Source organism: Lynx canadensis, chromosome C1 (genome assembly GCF_007474595.2).
Source record: "Lynx canadensis isolate LIC74 chromosome C1, mLynCan4.pri.v2, whole genome shotgun sequence".
NCBI classification, from domain to species: Eukaryota; Metazoa; Chordata; class Mammalia; order Carnivora; family Felidae; genus Lynx; species Lynx canadensis.
Window position 1 is genome coordinate 15,742,314 of NC_044310.1, and position 16,048 is coordinate 15,758,361.

The window sequence follows — 16,048 nt, forward strand, 5'->3', positions numbered from 1 at the left end:
ATATGGCTTTTGCACTACAAATAACATCAAAATGTGAAAACCCACAGAAATGAGAAAATTTTTGCCAATATAAGGGATGTGTATCCAATAAAGAACTCTTCCAACTCAATAATAAAAAAATACATAACCCAATTTTAAAATGGGCAAAGGACTCGAATAGACATTTCTCCAAAGATACAGGAATGGCCAAGAAACACATGAAAAGAAGCTCAACCTTAGTCATCAGGGAAATGCAAATCAAAACTACAGGGATACCATTTATACCTACTAGGATGACTGTGAAGAAAAAAAGACAACCAAACACAAGAGTTAAGGACATGGAGAAATCTTCATCTGAACCATGAATATGTAAAATACCACAGCCACTTTGGAAAATAATTTGTCAGCTCCTCAAAATGTTAAACAGAGTTTTATGACCCAGCAATTCCACTCCTACATATATACCCAAGATAAAAGAATACAACTGCACAAAAACCCTACACAAACGTTCTTGGTAGCAGCCAAAAAGTAGAAACCCAAATGTCTGTCAGCTGATGAACGGATATATAAGTATGTAGTACATATAAAATGGAATATTATTCAGTAACAACAAAAAGAAAAATGGCCAACAAACATGGAAAAAGATGTTCAATTCATTGGTCATTACAAACATGCAAACCAAAAGTACAAGATGCCACTTCAAACACACTAGGATTGCATAAAAACAAACAGAAAATAGCAAGTGTTGACAAGCATGGAAAGAAATTGAAACCCTCCTACATTCCTGGTGGGAATGTAGAATGAACGGCACAGCAGCTGTAGAAAACTGTGGCGGTTCCTCAGGGAGTTAAACGTAATTACCATGACCCAGCAATTTCACTCCTAGGTATACACTCAAAAGAACTGAAAGCACGTATTCTAACAAAAACCTGTACCCAAATGTTCATAGCAGCACTATTCCTAACAGCCAAAAAGTGGATAGAACAAAAATGTTTATCAAGTTAACTATGCTAGGTGAAGTGATGGATATGTGAACTACCTTGATCTTGGTAATCATCCCACCATGTTTATCAAATCATCACGTTGTAAACTTCAAATACAGGTTATTCTATTTGTCAATTATTTGTCAATAAGGTCGGGGGGAAATTTTCTAAGGTCATCAACTGACGGATAAACAATATGATATATCCAAACAAAGGAATATTATTCAGCCCACAAAAAGGAATAACGTACTGATATACGCTACAACATGGAAGACACTGAAAAACATACTACCTGAAAGCCACACAAAAAAAGGCCACATATTGCCTGATTCCATTTACATGAAATATTTAGAAGAGACACCTACAAGACAGGAAGTTCAGTGGTTGCCAGAAGGTGGCATGAAGGGGAAACGGGAAGTGACTGTTTAAAGGATATGGAGTCTCCTTTTAAGGTAACAGAAAAAGCTGGGGGCACCTGGCAGGCTCAGTAGGTAGAGCACGTGACTCAATCACTGGGGTTTTGAGTTCAAGCCCCACATTGAGGGTAGAGCCTACTTTAAAAATTAAAATTAAAAAAGGCAGGGGCAGGGGACGCGCGGGGGGGACTCCTGGGTGGCTCATTCAGTTAAGCCTCCCTTTGATTCAGGAACTAGACAATGGTGATGGTTGTACAACTTAATTGTATACTATTTTTTTTTAATGTTTACTTATTTTTGAAAGAGAGCACACATGTGGGGAGGTAGTGGGAGGGAAGAGGCAGATAGAGAGGGAAACAGAGGATCGGAAGCCAGCTCTTGGTGGCTGCAGAGAGCCCGATGCTGGTCTCAAAATCACAAACTGTGAGATCATGACCTGAGCCGAATGCTTAATCAACTGGGCTACCCAGGGACCCCTGTATACTTTAAAAGAATACATTTTGTTGTCTTTTGCACACTTTTCAAAATGAAATACTGACACATGCTACAACGTGATGACCCTTGAAAACTACACTAAGTCAAAGGAGTCAGTCACAAAGTCCACATATTTTGTGGTTCTATTCACATGATGACATGTCCAAGACAGGCAAATTTAGAAGCAGAAAAGTTGATGGGTGGTTGCCTGGAGCTTGGGTGGTGGGTGATGTACAGAGGACTGAGTGCCAATCCAATGGCTAAAGGGCTAGGTGGGGAGGTGGGCAAAACGTTCTAAAGTCAAGACTGTGGGCATTGCTAAACAGCCCTGAATATACAAACAGAAACCACTGAATAGTACATTTTAAATAGGTGAATCATACAATATGTGAATTCTATCTCGATGCTTTAAAAAAAAAAAAAAAAACACCTGTTTGGATATAAACCTTGCAATTGCAACTTAAAAAGAACTTTTTTAATGTTTTTGAGAGAGAGATAGAGAGCACGAGTGGGGGAGGGGCAGAGAGAGAGGCAGACAGAATCAGAAGCAGGCTCCAGGCTCTGAGCTGTCAGCAAAGAACTGGGTGCAGGGCTTGAACTCAGGAACTTAATGGACTGAGCCACCCAGGCTACCTGAAACTTAAAACTCTTAGGACATTCCCCTTATAAGGATCGCAGTCAATTTCTACTCCCTAATTTGCGTTAAAATCAGAATTCTAACAGTGATAGAGTGGTGGTTTTTTTTTTTTTTTTTTTTTTTTTTTTTTTTTTTTTTGCTTCTCTAGAATCTAATTATTTTGGGAAACTAACTGAAGCTTAATAAATTCTGTTATACACAGCCTCTGTCATTCCAGGGCTTACTGTTGGAGTCAGATGTCCCCTCCCTTGCAAGCCAGATGCCCTAGAACTTGGAATTATTCGTTAGCCTTATGGAAGCTCCCTAACCTGAATCACTTCTCAACCTAGACTTAAATTCCAAAGTGAGACCTTGACTTCCATTCCTTCCGGGTCCCGCCGCTTAAAAACTCCAGACAGCCTTTACTAAATGCCTGCTGAAGTAAAGCTACTGAGCATGCCCGGTTTGGCCAACTCAATTCAACAACATTCCAGAACAAAAACTATAGTTCCCGCGTTAAAAGGTGGAAAAACAGAAGAGACAGGAACAATGCCTAAGAATTCGAACTAAAAGGAAAGGCAAGATTCAAGGGCTAAGCAGAAGTGAAGGACAGAACTTACACAGCTCACACTTCGCACTTGGTAAAGTGGTACGGTCGAAACGGCCCCCCAAAAAAGGGGGGAAAAAAGCTAAAACAGATGAACGAGAGGGTAGGTCAACTGGGGGTGAAGGTGTCGATGACGTAGACTACCCATACGGTTCTCTAAATCAGCCCTATCCGAAACTAATACTAAGACGACCAAGCCTTAGCGTCACCAGTAATAAAAGATATACTGTGATGAAACTCACTTCCAAGAAGTTCCCTTTCTACAATGGAAAAAGCCGAGCCGTGGCCAAGATACAACAGCCAACAACGTTTGCTAAGCTCTCAGCTCCTGCCTTCAACCATTTCCACCGCCATCTTCTAGATAAGAACCTAGAACCGTTTCTAAAGGGCTTCCAGCAGCATCACCTCCATGCAAAGCCCGGGAAGGCTGCGTTACTCAGGTCGCCCAGACGGCGTTAAGGAGGAAGCCTCCACCTTGCCCCTCTCCGCGCCTGCTAGATGCACGCAGCTGGCTGCTGTCCTCTTTCCCCCAATATGACCCCCGGCCCCCGGCCCGGTTTTCCGAAGTCCGAACCGGGGGCGCAAGGCCCAGTGCGCGGGCCTCACCTGCACACGCCGCGGATGCAAGGCTCCAGCCAGATGCGGTACGCGGTCTCGATGTGCTCCTGCGACACCTCCTCGGGCCGCACCGTCTCCGCCCAGCGCCAGGCCGCCTTCTCCAGCTGCAGCCGCGGGGCCATGGCCTTGGCCCGAAGAGCGCCTCCCGAGCCGAGCCGTCGCTGCTGTTGCTGCTGCCGCTGCCGCCGCCCAAATGGGCTCCGCCACCTGCCAGCAATGGGGACCAGGCGATCCCTCAGCCAGCTGGCCAGTCAATCACCTGTGCGCGCCACTGCCGCCGCGCCCGCCCGCCCGCGCCCGACCCGCACGACTAGCCGCAAAGCGCCGCCGCCGACACCCGACACCCCTCGCGCCCGCAGACGTTGGAGGTATACTCCCCGCCGCGGTGGGCGCATGCGCGTTCCCAGCAGTCTTTGCGCCACCCCGCGCCTCTAGCCCGACGGGTGGAGGAAGGGGAAGCAGCCTGTTCGAGGTAGTGTTGCCACGTCCTCACCGGCGCTGCTGGGGAAGCAGCGTCTGAGCACCTGTCCAGGGTAGCGTCCTGCGAACCACTACCCTAACAAGCTGGCACCTCGAGGGCAAAAGGCTGCTTATTCTCGCTCTCTGGTACTTCCCCTTAACCTTGAAGGAATCACGCGAGAAGCTACTCAACGCACATCATAGGGCCGCTGGACTGCGGGGTAGGACCTGAAACCAGGTCACCAAAAAAACGACGGTCGGCTCTGTAGAGGATGATTAAATTTGAGCCTGGACCGGTTCCGACTCCTTTCCCGAGCCCTCCTGACGTCACGGGATGTTCTGGGCCTTTCCTCAAGTAGAACTGGACTACATGTCCCGGCATGCATAGCGTGCTGTCACTCACTGGATGCGAGGCATGCTGGGATTTGTAGTCCTCGAGGTGGAGGGGGGCTTCGGGTGAGGTGGGCTTCGGGTGGGGTTTCTCTGGCTGGGAGGGTCTTCTGGCAGCTGGCTGACCCCCTGACTGCTGTCCTCTCTTTTAGAGGACCTAGTCCTTTTCCGAAGCTCTTCTCTAGCTCCCGGGTTTAAAAATATTTCCTTTTTACAAGTCCTGCCCCAGGATCTAAAGAGTAGCCTTATCATAATGTTTTGCAAACTGTAAAGGGCACTGTTGGAGGGAAGGTTTTGAGGACTTTACATTTGAATGAGAGCCCTCCGGGGGTCTAAGCGCTAATTTCTGACTCAGCAGTTTACCAGCTGGGTAACCTTGGACTTGATGCTTAAAGTGTGCTAGTCATTCATTAGATAAACATTTGCTGAAAGCACGACGAAGATAAGACGTGGTCCCGGCCTTGGCGGGGGGGGGAGGCGGTGAGGTGAGAGCGGTAGAAACACAAAGATCCCCTTCCCAGCCTTGGAAGGTTTGCAGTACTTGGTAAAAGGCTTACTAGAAGAGGTAATTCCTAAACACATCTTAAAAAATCAGTAGAACTTAGCCAGGATAGAAAAAAGGCACCATTACAGACAAAGGGAACCCTAAGGAGCAAAGGCACAGAAGAGAGAAACTTCTTGGTGTGAGAAGACAAATTCGGAGACAGAGGGAGGTTAGGTTAGAGGTAAGCCTTGAGAGGCAGGCCGACTTTGCCTTTATCCCAGAGATTCCTTGAAATGTTTAAAGCTGGTGAGGCATACATTGGAGATTTGCATTTTGTATAGCTTTTTCAGTTTGAGTCAAGGTCAAAAGTAGAGAAACCTCTTAGAAGACTACTGAAGTAATAACAGGCCAGAGATCATGAAGGCCTAAACTGGGGCAATGTAATTGTACCAGGGGTGGGGTATAAAAGCACAGCCCAGGGGCTCCCAAACAGACCAGGTTCAACCACTTGCCACTGACAAAATCCAAAGGCAGAGCATGAGTGGCAGTAGTGGTGGTGAAACGAGAAAGGAATTTATTTCCGTGAGGCCGACTCGGGGAAGACCATGGACTAGCATCTCAAAGCCTTCTCTAAAGGGCTGAAAATACGTTTACATTTATATAAGGAAAATGAGAGACTACGGTCCTTAGGTACTAGCAGGTAAGCAGCGAAGGTCAGGTCAGTCTTCCTCAATCACTCCTGGTCTGGCTGGCCCAGGGCAGTCCTTGTCGCTTCAGGGGGTGATTTTGGCTCACATGGTGGGGGGGGGGGGTGCTTTGCCTGCAGGGTCTTTTGCCAGAATTAGGAAATAAGCTGGAAAGAACTTAATCAATTAGAAAGTACATAATGTGGTCAAAATGGAGGTTGTCCTGTTTCATAATACATAACCGCCTGAGGAGACAAATTTGAAAGATACCTAGGATGTGGAATTGCTACAACTTGATGATGTTGGTCTAACCAGTGTCTATTCACCTGTTGTTTGACCTTCAAGTTTGGGTCATAGCCCTTTCCTTGGTGCTTACAGCTCCCTGTGCCACCCATTGTCTCACTTAGCAAATGATGAAATTGTATTATTCACCAGGCTGTCACTGCTATATGCCAGTTTTCTTTTTTTTTTTTAATTAAAAAAAAATTTTTTTTTAATGTTTATTTATTTTTGAGACAGAGAGAGACAGAGCATGAATGGGGGAGGGTCAGAGAGAGAGGGAGACACAGAATCCGAAGCAGGCTCCAGGCTCTGAGCTGTCGGCACAGAGCCCGACGTGGGGCTCGAACTCCCAGACCGTGAGATCATGACCTGAGCCGAAGTCGGACACTCAACCGACTGAGCCACCCAGGCGCCCCTATATGCCAGTTTTCAAACCTGGGTAATAGTTTCTACCAAGTGAGATAGGGACTACAGAAGGAGCAAGTTTAGAAGGGAGACGATGATTTCAATTTTTAAAATACAGTAGACCCTTGAACTATGTGCTGTACCTTGACCCCCAGCAGCGTGGAAAGTCTGGGTATAATTCTTGACTGCCCAAAAACCTAGCTACTGATAGCCTGCTGTTGAGCAGGAGCCTTATTGATAAGTCCTTGAACACATTTTGTATGTTTTATGTATTATACACTGTATTCTTAAAGCAAGCTAAAGAAAATGTTACTAAGAAAATCATAAAGAAGAGAAAAATACATTTACTGTACTGTACTATATCGGAAAAAGTGCAAGTGGGCCCACGCAGTCCGAGCCTGTGTTATTCAAGAGTCGACTGTATTGCATTTTAGGTGTGTGGTCGAAAACCAACTTCCATGCTTCAGAGCCAAAATATAACAGGAAGACAGAGTTTGGGGTAAGGAGGAACAATAGCTTCATTGCTTTGCAGGCAAAGGAGGCTGCAGCAGGCTGACCTTCAAAACCTGAAAGCCTGGGGCACCTGGATGGCTCCCTCAGTTAAGCATTCAACTCTTTGTTTTTGGCTCAGGTCCTGGTCTCATGGTCGGGATCCAGTCCCGTGTCAGGGTCTGCATTGAGCATGGAGCCTGCTTAAGATTTTCTTTCTCCCACTCTCTCTTCCCCTCCCCTACTTGTGCTCGCTCTCTCTTACAAATAAATACAGTTAAAATATGTGTGTGTGTGTGTGTGTGTGTGTGTGTGTGTGTGTGTGTGTGTAGGCACCTGGGTGGCTCAGTCAGTTAAGTGTCCAACTTCAGCTCAAGTCATGATCTCACAGTTGATGAGTTCAAGCCCCGCGCGTCAGGCTCTGTGCTGACCACTCAGCGCCTGGATCCTGCTCTGGATTATGTCTCTCCCTCTCTCTCTGCCCCTCCCCCTCTCAAAAGTAAATAAACATTAAAAAAAAATTTTTAATACGTATATTAAAAAAAAAACTGCAAGCCCTCCCAGAGGAAGGGGCTGGAGGGTTATAGGGAAGTACAGGAACTGGCTGGTTTTGACAGGCATTGTGTGGTGCTACCAGCTTCCAGTCTTGTCTTTAGGGTGGTAAGAGAGGAGGGCAAGTTTGCTGAGAGAGGGAAAAGGTTACTTTAAAATCCAGGTTTGCTGAAGCATTGGTGCAGTCATTTTGATTTTTATTGGTTTTTTTTTTTAATTTTTTTTTTCAACGTTTATTTATTTGATTTATTTACTTGATTTCTCCCAAGTTTAACAAACTCTCTCTTGACTCCCACATCCACCCCAAGCTACTGTCCCATTTTTCTGCTCCCTCTTTATAATAAAACTGAGAAGAGTTGTCTAGAGTTTTCTCCAGTTCCCCTCTTCCTATCCCCGTTAAATTAATTCCAAATCAAGCTCTTGTCTCTATCTCTCCCAAAACCACTCATATGAAGGTCACACTGTGAAATCCATTGGTAAGCTCACGCTTGATTTTGTCCTACCAATCCAAAGCATCTGAACCATTATTCAAGCTCTCTCTGGAACCTCTTCCTTTTCTTAAGTTGCAGGATACCACATTCTCCTGCTTTTCCCACGATTCGCTGGCCATTCTTTTTTAGTGCCCTTTGCTGGTTTGCTCTTATCTCTAACTTGTAAGCTTGAGTGGCGTAAGGTTGTCCCTGGACCTTTCTCTAATACATTTACTCCCTGGGTGATCTGATCTCCTTATGTAGCTTTAAATACCAGCTGTGTGTTGACTGCCAAATTCGTATCTCCAGACTTGACCTCCCTCCTATGATGCCAGATTTGTATGTCCTACTGCTTACCTGGCATCTCTAGTGTGCGATACACTTTACAAGTCCAAAACCTATCCTCATTCTACTTCCAATTGCCCCCAAATATCCTTCTAAATCTTTGCCATCTCAACAAATGGCAACTCTATCCTTTCAGAAGCTTTAGAGGCAGGTTTAACCTACCCTTCTCTTACGTCCCCATCCAGTCCTTTTACAAATCCTGTCAGTCAGGTGCCCGGGTGGCTCAGTGGGCTAAGTGTCTGACTCTTGATCTCGGCTCAGGTCATGATATGGTTTGTGAGTTGGAGCCCCACATCCGGCTCTGTGGTGACAGTGTAGAAACTGCTTGGGATTTTCTCTCTCCCTCTTTCTCTGACCTCCCCGCTCATGTGTGTGCAATCTCTCTCTCAAAATAATTAAATAAAAACTTAAAAAAAAAAAAAAACAGCTAACAAATCCTGTCAACTGTGCCTTCAAAGTATATGCAGAATACAACCACCCTACAGTTACCATCACCACCCTGATCCCACCTGGATTTTTGCAAAAGCTTCCTAACTGGTCTCCAAGTTTCACCCTTGTCTCTTTATAGTCTGCATGTAAACTGAGTGGACACTCCCTGGCTTAAAAACCTCTAAAAACTTCCTGTCTCCCTCCAAAGGCCCTCTCCCCTACACCTTACTGCCTAGACTTCATTTCCTATCACTCTCCCTTCCCCCAACTTTGACCCAGCAACACCATCTTCTTACTCCCTGCGCACAACTACCAAAGCCGACTTCTGCCTCAGGGCCTTTGCATTTGTGGTTTCCTTTGCCTGGAACACTCTTCTGCACAGCCACATGGTACAGTTTTGCTCCTTCACCTAATAAGCTTTGGGAATGGGAAGGACCCTAGAAAGAAGGTCCAGAAGGAACAATTGTTAGATATAAGGAGAATCAGAAGAATTGGGTACCTGAGAAGCTTAGGGAGGAAAGTTTCAAGAAGATGGGAATGGTCAGCAATGTTAAATTCCCATCTATTTTCCTCCCCATTTCTTAGCTCCTTAGTAAAATTATCGAAAAAATTATCTATCCCTAGCACTTTCCAAAAGAAATATAATACAGGCCATATAGGTAATTTAAAATTTTCTAGTAGCCACATTTTAAAAAGTAAAAAGAAACAGGTGAAGTTAATTTCAACAATATAATTAACCTAGTATATCCAAAGTGGCTACATTTCCACATGAAATCAATATTTAAAAAATATCAACGAAATATTTGATCGTCTTTTCTTCACACTATATTCTGGAAATCTGTGTGCATTTTACACTCGCAGGTCATCTCAATTTAAACTTGCCGCATTCGGGGCGCCCGGGGGCTCAGCTGGCTAAGCCTCTGACTTTGGCTGTGGTCATGATCTCACTGCTCATGAGTTCAAGTGTGGCATCGGGCTCTGTGCTGACAGCTCAGAGCCCGGAGCCTGCTTTGGGTTCTGTGCCTCCCTCTCTCTCTCTGCCCCTCCCCTGCTCAAGCTCTGCCTTTCTCTCTCTCTCAGAAAAAAAAAAAAAAAAAAATTTTTTTAAAACATTCCAAACTTGCCTTATTCAGGTGCTCATTAGCCACATGTGGGGAGTGCCACCGCGGTGGACAGCCGAGGTCTGTACTCTCTCGACTTACTCACCTTCTGTTCACTCTTCAAACAACTCCAATCTGGCCTGCGACCTTCTCATTTCCCTACAGCTGCTCTTATCAAGGTTCGCATGGCTCCCATGTCACCAAACCCAGTAGTCTTCTCTCAGCCCTCAGCTCACTGCAGTCACTGCTCCTACCATCTTGAAATGTCCTCTTGGTTTCTAGGCAGTATCCGCTCCTGGTTGTCCACTTCCCTCAGTCACTGCTCCTTCTCAGTCTTCTTTGCTGTCTCCTCCTCCTCCACGGATTTTCTAAATGCTCGTCTAAAATAAAAACTTACTCCTATGTGTCTCCTCTATAGTCGCACTTCACTGACACCAGATGTGTGGGTTTCCCATACATCCAGCAATTCTGTGACACCAGCCAGATGTCCTACGTATTTAACTCAGTTCTGTCACTATCTACCTGGAGATATTATCAGATCACACAAGTTAAGGGTTCAGTCCTTCAAGACTGCACACACACCGACACTCCTTCAGACGTCAATTGCAAATCCAGGTTTCTGACCAACTGGCTACAAGTCAGAGGCGCCCATCACCTCTTCCTCAGGTTTGACTGATTCGCTAGAGCAGCTCACAGAACTCAGGAAAACATTCTACCTACTAATGAACAGTTTATTAGGAAAGGCTGTAACTTAGGAACAACCAGACGGAAGAGGGGCGTAGGGCAAGAAATGTAAGAGGGGGCGCAGAGCTTTCATGCCCTTTCTGGACACGCCCTTTCTGGACACGCTACACTCCCAGCAACCCCACTGTTCACCAGCCTGGAAGGTCTCTGAACCCCAATCCTATAGGTTTTTATGGAGGCTTCATTACACAGCCAGAGTTGATTAAATCATCGACTGTTGATGACTGATCTCGGTCTCTACTCCCCAGAGTTCGGGGGCTGGGATTGAGGCTGAAAGTTCCAGCCCTCTAATCATGATTGGTTTTCCAGGCAACTAGCCCCCATTCTTAAATTACCCAGGGGCTTTCCAAAAGTCATCTCATTAACATAAAGCCTGGAGTAGTTGGAAGGGGCTTGTTATAACAAAAGACAACTTTATCACTCCAGTTACTTAGGAAATTCCAAGGGTTTAGGAACTCTGGGAGGAATGTAGGAAGACCAACATGTATGTATTTATTTTTTTTAACGTTTATTTTTGAGAGAAAGCGAGAGTGAACGGGGGAGGTGCACAGAGTGGTAAGGGTGGTGGGTGCGGGGAGGAGGGACAGAGGATCTGCAGTGGGCTCCACGCTGCAGATGCGGGGTTTGGACTCACGAACCTGCTGACAGATGTGGGGTTCGGACTCACAAACCGCAAGATCATGACCTGAGCCGAAGTCGGATGCTTAACCGATGGAGCCAGCCAGGCGCCCCCCAAATATGTATTGCTTTTTATAAGTCACAGCATCACAGCTGAAGTTTTGCCAGCCTTCATCCTGGGCCCTCTTTTATATAGGTCAATAAAAAAGAAATAGAAACATAAATTAGGTTATGTCACTCCATTTTGTCATCATTTCACATTTTAAATAAAATCTAAACTACTTTTCATGATCTGTAGGGCTATGGTAGGCAGAATAATGCCCCACCCTCCCACCCCGAAGATATTGCTATAGACTGAATGTTCTCATTTCCCAGAAGTTCACAGGTTAAATCCTAATGCCCAATGTGATGGTATTTGGAGGTGGGGCCTTTGGGGGTGCTTAGGTCATGAGAGTGGAGCCCTTATGAATAGGATTAGTGCTCTCATAAAAGAGACCCCAGAAAGCTCCCTTGCCTCTTCCACCAACATGAAGACATAGTAAAAAACAGCTTTCTATGAACCAGGAGATTAAGTTCTCATCAGATACCGCTTCTGCGAGCACTTTGAACCTGAACCTCTCAGCTTCTAGAACTGCTAAGAAATATTTCTGTTGTTGATAAGCCACCCAGTCCAAGGCATTTTTTTTTAATTTTTATTTTATTTTAGTATGGTATTTTTGTTATGGAAGCCCAAATACAGTAAAACAGATGTCCATGTCCTAATTCTCAAAATTTGTGCATATGTTACCTTATGTAGCAAAAGGATGTAGCTTTGCAGATGTGATTTGATTAAAGATTTTAAAATGGGGATATTATCCTGGATTACCTCAATAGACCCAATGTAACCACAAAGGTCTTTCTTTTTTTTTTAATGTTTATTTTTTGAGAGAGACAGAGCGTGAGCAGGGGAGGGGCAGAGAGAGAGAGAGACACAGAATCTGAAGCAGGCTCCAGGCTCTGAGCTGTCAGCACAAAGCCCGACGCGGGGCTCAAACTCACGGACCATGAGATCATGACCTGAGCCGAAGTCGGACACTTAACTGAGCCACCCAGGCACCCCAACACAAAGGTCTTTGTAGGTGGGAGACAGAATGGTCAGAGCCAGAAACGACGTTACCCTGCTGACTTGAAAGTGGAAGGAGTCACAAGCCAGGGAATGTAGGCACCCTTATACGCTGGGAAAGGCAAGGAGAATGGATTCTCTCCTGGATTCTCTGCAAGGAACGCAGCTCTGCCCACAACTTGATTTCGGTTCAGTGAAACCCTCTCCAGACATCTGAACTCCAGAATTATAAACTGTTTGAAGCTGCTGAGTGTAGTGATTTGTTACAGTAGTAATGAAAGAGAACTTCAACTACCTCCATTTTGACCTCAGTCTGTACTTTTTTGATTAAATTCTTTCCAGCTTATCTCTCAACTCAGGCAAAAGACCCCGCAGGCAAAGCATCCGCTGATGTGAGCCCAAACTACCCCTCAAGCAACAAAGACTGCCCTGAGCCAGCCAGACCTGGAGTGATTGACCCCAAGGCAATGACTGATCGGCCCTTCACAGCCCACCTGCCTGTACTCACCAACCTTGTTTCACATTTTCCTTGTATAAACATACAAGTATTTTCAGCACTTTGGAGACTGTCTTGGAGATGCCAGGCTGCAGTCTTCCCGACATCAGCTTCACAGAAATAAATTACTTTCTCATTTCACCACTGACGGAGCCACCCGAGCACCCTTTAAATAAATAAACTTATTGGGGTGCCTGGGTGGCTCCAGATGGTTGAGCATCTGACTTCGGCTCAGGTCATGATCTCAAGGCCCGTGGGTTTGAACCCTGCATCCGGCTCTGTGCTGCCAGCTCAGAGCCTGGAGCCTGCTTCGGATTCTGTGTCTCCCTCTCTCTCTGCCCCTACCCTCTCTCTCTGCCCCTACCCTGCTCATGCTCTCTCTCTCTCTCTCTCTCTCAAAATAAATAAAAATTTAAAACATTTTTAATAAATAAACTTAAAAAAATACACTATAGGCTCAGTCACTTAAGCGGCCAACTCTTTTTGGCTTGGTGTTTTTGGCTCAGGTCACGGTCCCAAAGTCATGGGATTGAGCCCCACATCCGGCTCCACACTAGGCGTGGAGCCTGCTTAAGATTCTCTTCTCCCTCCACCCCTCTCCCCCACTCTCACGCTCAATCTCTCTTTCTCTCTCAAATTTAACAGCAAAAAGAAATCGCTAAATAATGAATGTGCATCAGTCTGAATAAGGATTATCGTTTTCGTTCCAGAGGTATGATTAAAAGTAGATTCTTTTCCTGGGGCACCTAGGTGGCTCAGTCGGTTGAGCATCTGACTTTTGATTTCAGCTCAGGTCATGATCTCATGGGTCATGGAATCGAGCCCCGAGTCCACTCTACACTGACAGTTAGGAGCCTGCTTGCGATTCTCTCTCCACACTCCTCCCCTGCTCATGTGGGCGTGCACACGCACTCACTCTCAAAATAAACAAACAAAAAGTAGATTCTTTTGCCTAGATGAAAGAAGCCTGAAATCTAGGCAGACTCACAAAGTACGCATGAAGCACAAGCAGATTTTTAATGTCACCGTCTTTCCAAGACTGGGAAGAAAGGGGAAAGCACCAAGCCAAAAAGGGAAGTGAAGGGGTGGAATGTGTCACCACCTGAGGATGGGTGGGGTCAGGGCTGCCTCATCCACGAAGTACCATTCATGTGGACACTGAAGATGCTTTACTACGCTTCCTTGCCACCACTGTGGATCTGAACATATATGGTCACATTCTAGCGTTGGGTCTCCCTTTGACATCTACAGTGTGAATCGGCATACCCAGGAGTTAGTCACTGACCAGTATAGTGGAGGGAGGAGACAAGACCTTCAGTGAACCGTATCACATGAACTCCATTGGCTAAAATGTAATGTGGGATCTGACCACAGGTAGCCTTCTGAAAAGCATATTTATTATAAAATTAATATAATAAGGGACTACCTAATACAATGTCTTAGACACTTAGAATAAATCTCCCTATTAATACACCAGCCCCCCCCACACATAGTCCTTCTGGGTGTAGAGGCTGCCTTTAGTCAACAGGCTTGAGCAATGGAATGTAGAAAGAGCCCACAGTGACCATCTGTCTAAATACAGCAAGGCCCATCGGGGAACCCACCTCAAAATATCTATAGGACCTAACCAACCAATGGGCTACTTACAACCAGGCACAGTTACCAAAAAAGGGAAAATTCTGTATGTCCCAATATCTCCTCATCTTCCCCCTTTTTAAAATGTTTTATTTTTGAGAGAGACAGAGTAAGAGCAGGGGAGGGGCTGAGAAAGAGGGAGAGACAGAATCCAAAGCAGGCTCCAGATTCCAAGCTGTCAGCGCAGAGCCTGAAGCAGGGCTCGAACTCGGTGAACCATGAGATCATAACCTGAGCCGAAGTCGGACCCTTAACCGACTGAGCCACCCAGGCAACTCTGCGTCCCCTCTCCACCCCCCTTAAAAACAGCCTCCTTCCACTGCCCCGGAGTCTCTCCATTGCCATCCTGCCTGCAGCGCCTCCCTTTACCGGTGTATCCAATAAACTTCTATCGCTTTTGTTCTACCTCAGGTGAATCCTTTCACTGTCCTCGCCACTGGCTTCCACCCAGTGGAGTCACCCCACATCTGGAGGCCCCCATCCAATCGGGAGAGACACCACACTAGGTAGGGTGAAAGGCCACAGTGCCTTAAATTCTAGGTAGTAAGTGGTGGTCACCTTCTCGGTACAAATGTTCCTTCTCTTTCTCCTCGGCCACTACCTCGACCGTCACAGGGGATTGGATCTGGCATGATCCTTTGACTAGAGACCGACCCTCCAGCATTAGGAGAGTGAAGGACAGTGTGTACTCTTGCTTTGGGAGCAAGGGGCACCAGGATCAGGAATCTTATAATGGAGACCTCCGCTTCTGCATGTAGTTCGTCCACTAAGGACGCTATAATAAATTGCTACCAGCTGAGTGTCTTAAAAACAAGACATTTGCTCATTCACCGTTCTGGAGTCTGGAAGTCCAAATTCAAGCTCCCTGCAGGGCCACGCTCCCCCCTCAGGTTTCCGAAGTCGACCTTGCCTTTCCCATCTTCAAGTAACCGCTGATGCTCCTTGGCTTGTGGTGGTAACACCACTCTCCACCTCCACCTTCACAGGATCTTCCCTCTGTGTATGTCTCTGTGTGGCCTTCTCCTCTTACATGGATACTGGCCATTGGGTTTAGGGCCCACCCTAATCCGGTATCTCATCTTAACTAATTACATCTGGAAAGATCTAATTTCTTTTTTTTTTTTTAATGTTTAGTTTTTGAGAGAGACAGACAGAGCGTGAGCAGGGGAGGGGCAGAGAGAGAGGGAGACAGAATCCGAAGCAGCTCCAGGTTCTGAGCTGTCAGCACAGAGCCCGATGCAGGGCTCGAACTCAGGAACTGTGAGCTCATGATCTAAGCCGAAGTCAGATGCTTAGTGTACTGAGCCACCCAGGAGCCCCAAGATCTTATTTCCAAATAAAATCAGATTCTGAGATTCGGGGGGAGGGCATGACTTTTGGGTGGACACTATCCAACTTACGACGCTGTTTATAATCGTGCTCTTTGTGTGTGGCTGTTTACACTCTTGGCTCTGATTGGTTATTGGCAATTTAGCAAACCTGAATATGTTGATCCTTGATAGGATTACTGCACCTGCTGGCTCTTGCCACCTCAGCATTGGACTGTTTTAGAGAAGTTTTTAGAGAAGTGCAAGTGACACGGTTATTTTGACACTATTAAGATGTGAGCTAGACCTTACCAGGATGCAGGCAGCCTTTGACATCTGGAATGCATAAAAAGCTATAAAAA

At 45.9% G+C, this 16,048-nt stretch overlaps 1 protein-coding gene across 6 annotated transcripts in view; it reads right to left on the minus strand.

The window, feature by feature from the left end:
- Positions 1-3,978, minus strand: part of USP48 (ubiquitin specific peptidase 48) — a 91,270-nt gene extending 87,292 nt beyond the window's left edge. For 5 of the 6 annotated variants that reach the window (XM_030328226.1, XM_030328225.1, XM_030328224.1 and 2 more), the window contains exon 1: positions 3,682-3,977. In XM_030328226.1, the coding sequence (XP_030184086.1) occupies positions 3,682-3,815 (134 nt within the window). In that variant the 5' untranslated portion in view covers positions 3,816-3,977. Of the gene's footprint in view, positions 1-3,681 lie in introns of all 6 variants that reach the window. The other variant, XM_030328223.1, reaches the window with a different exon arrangement.
- Positions 3,979-16,048: the final 12,070 nt, after the last annotated feature.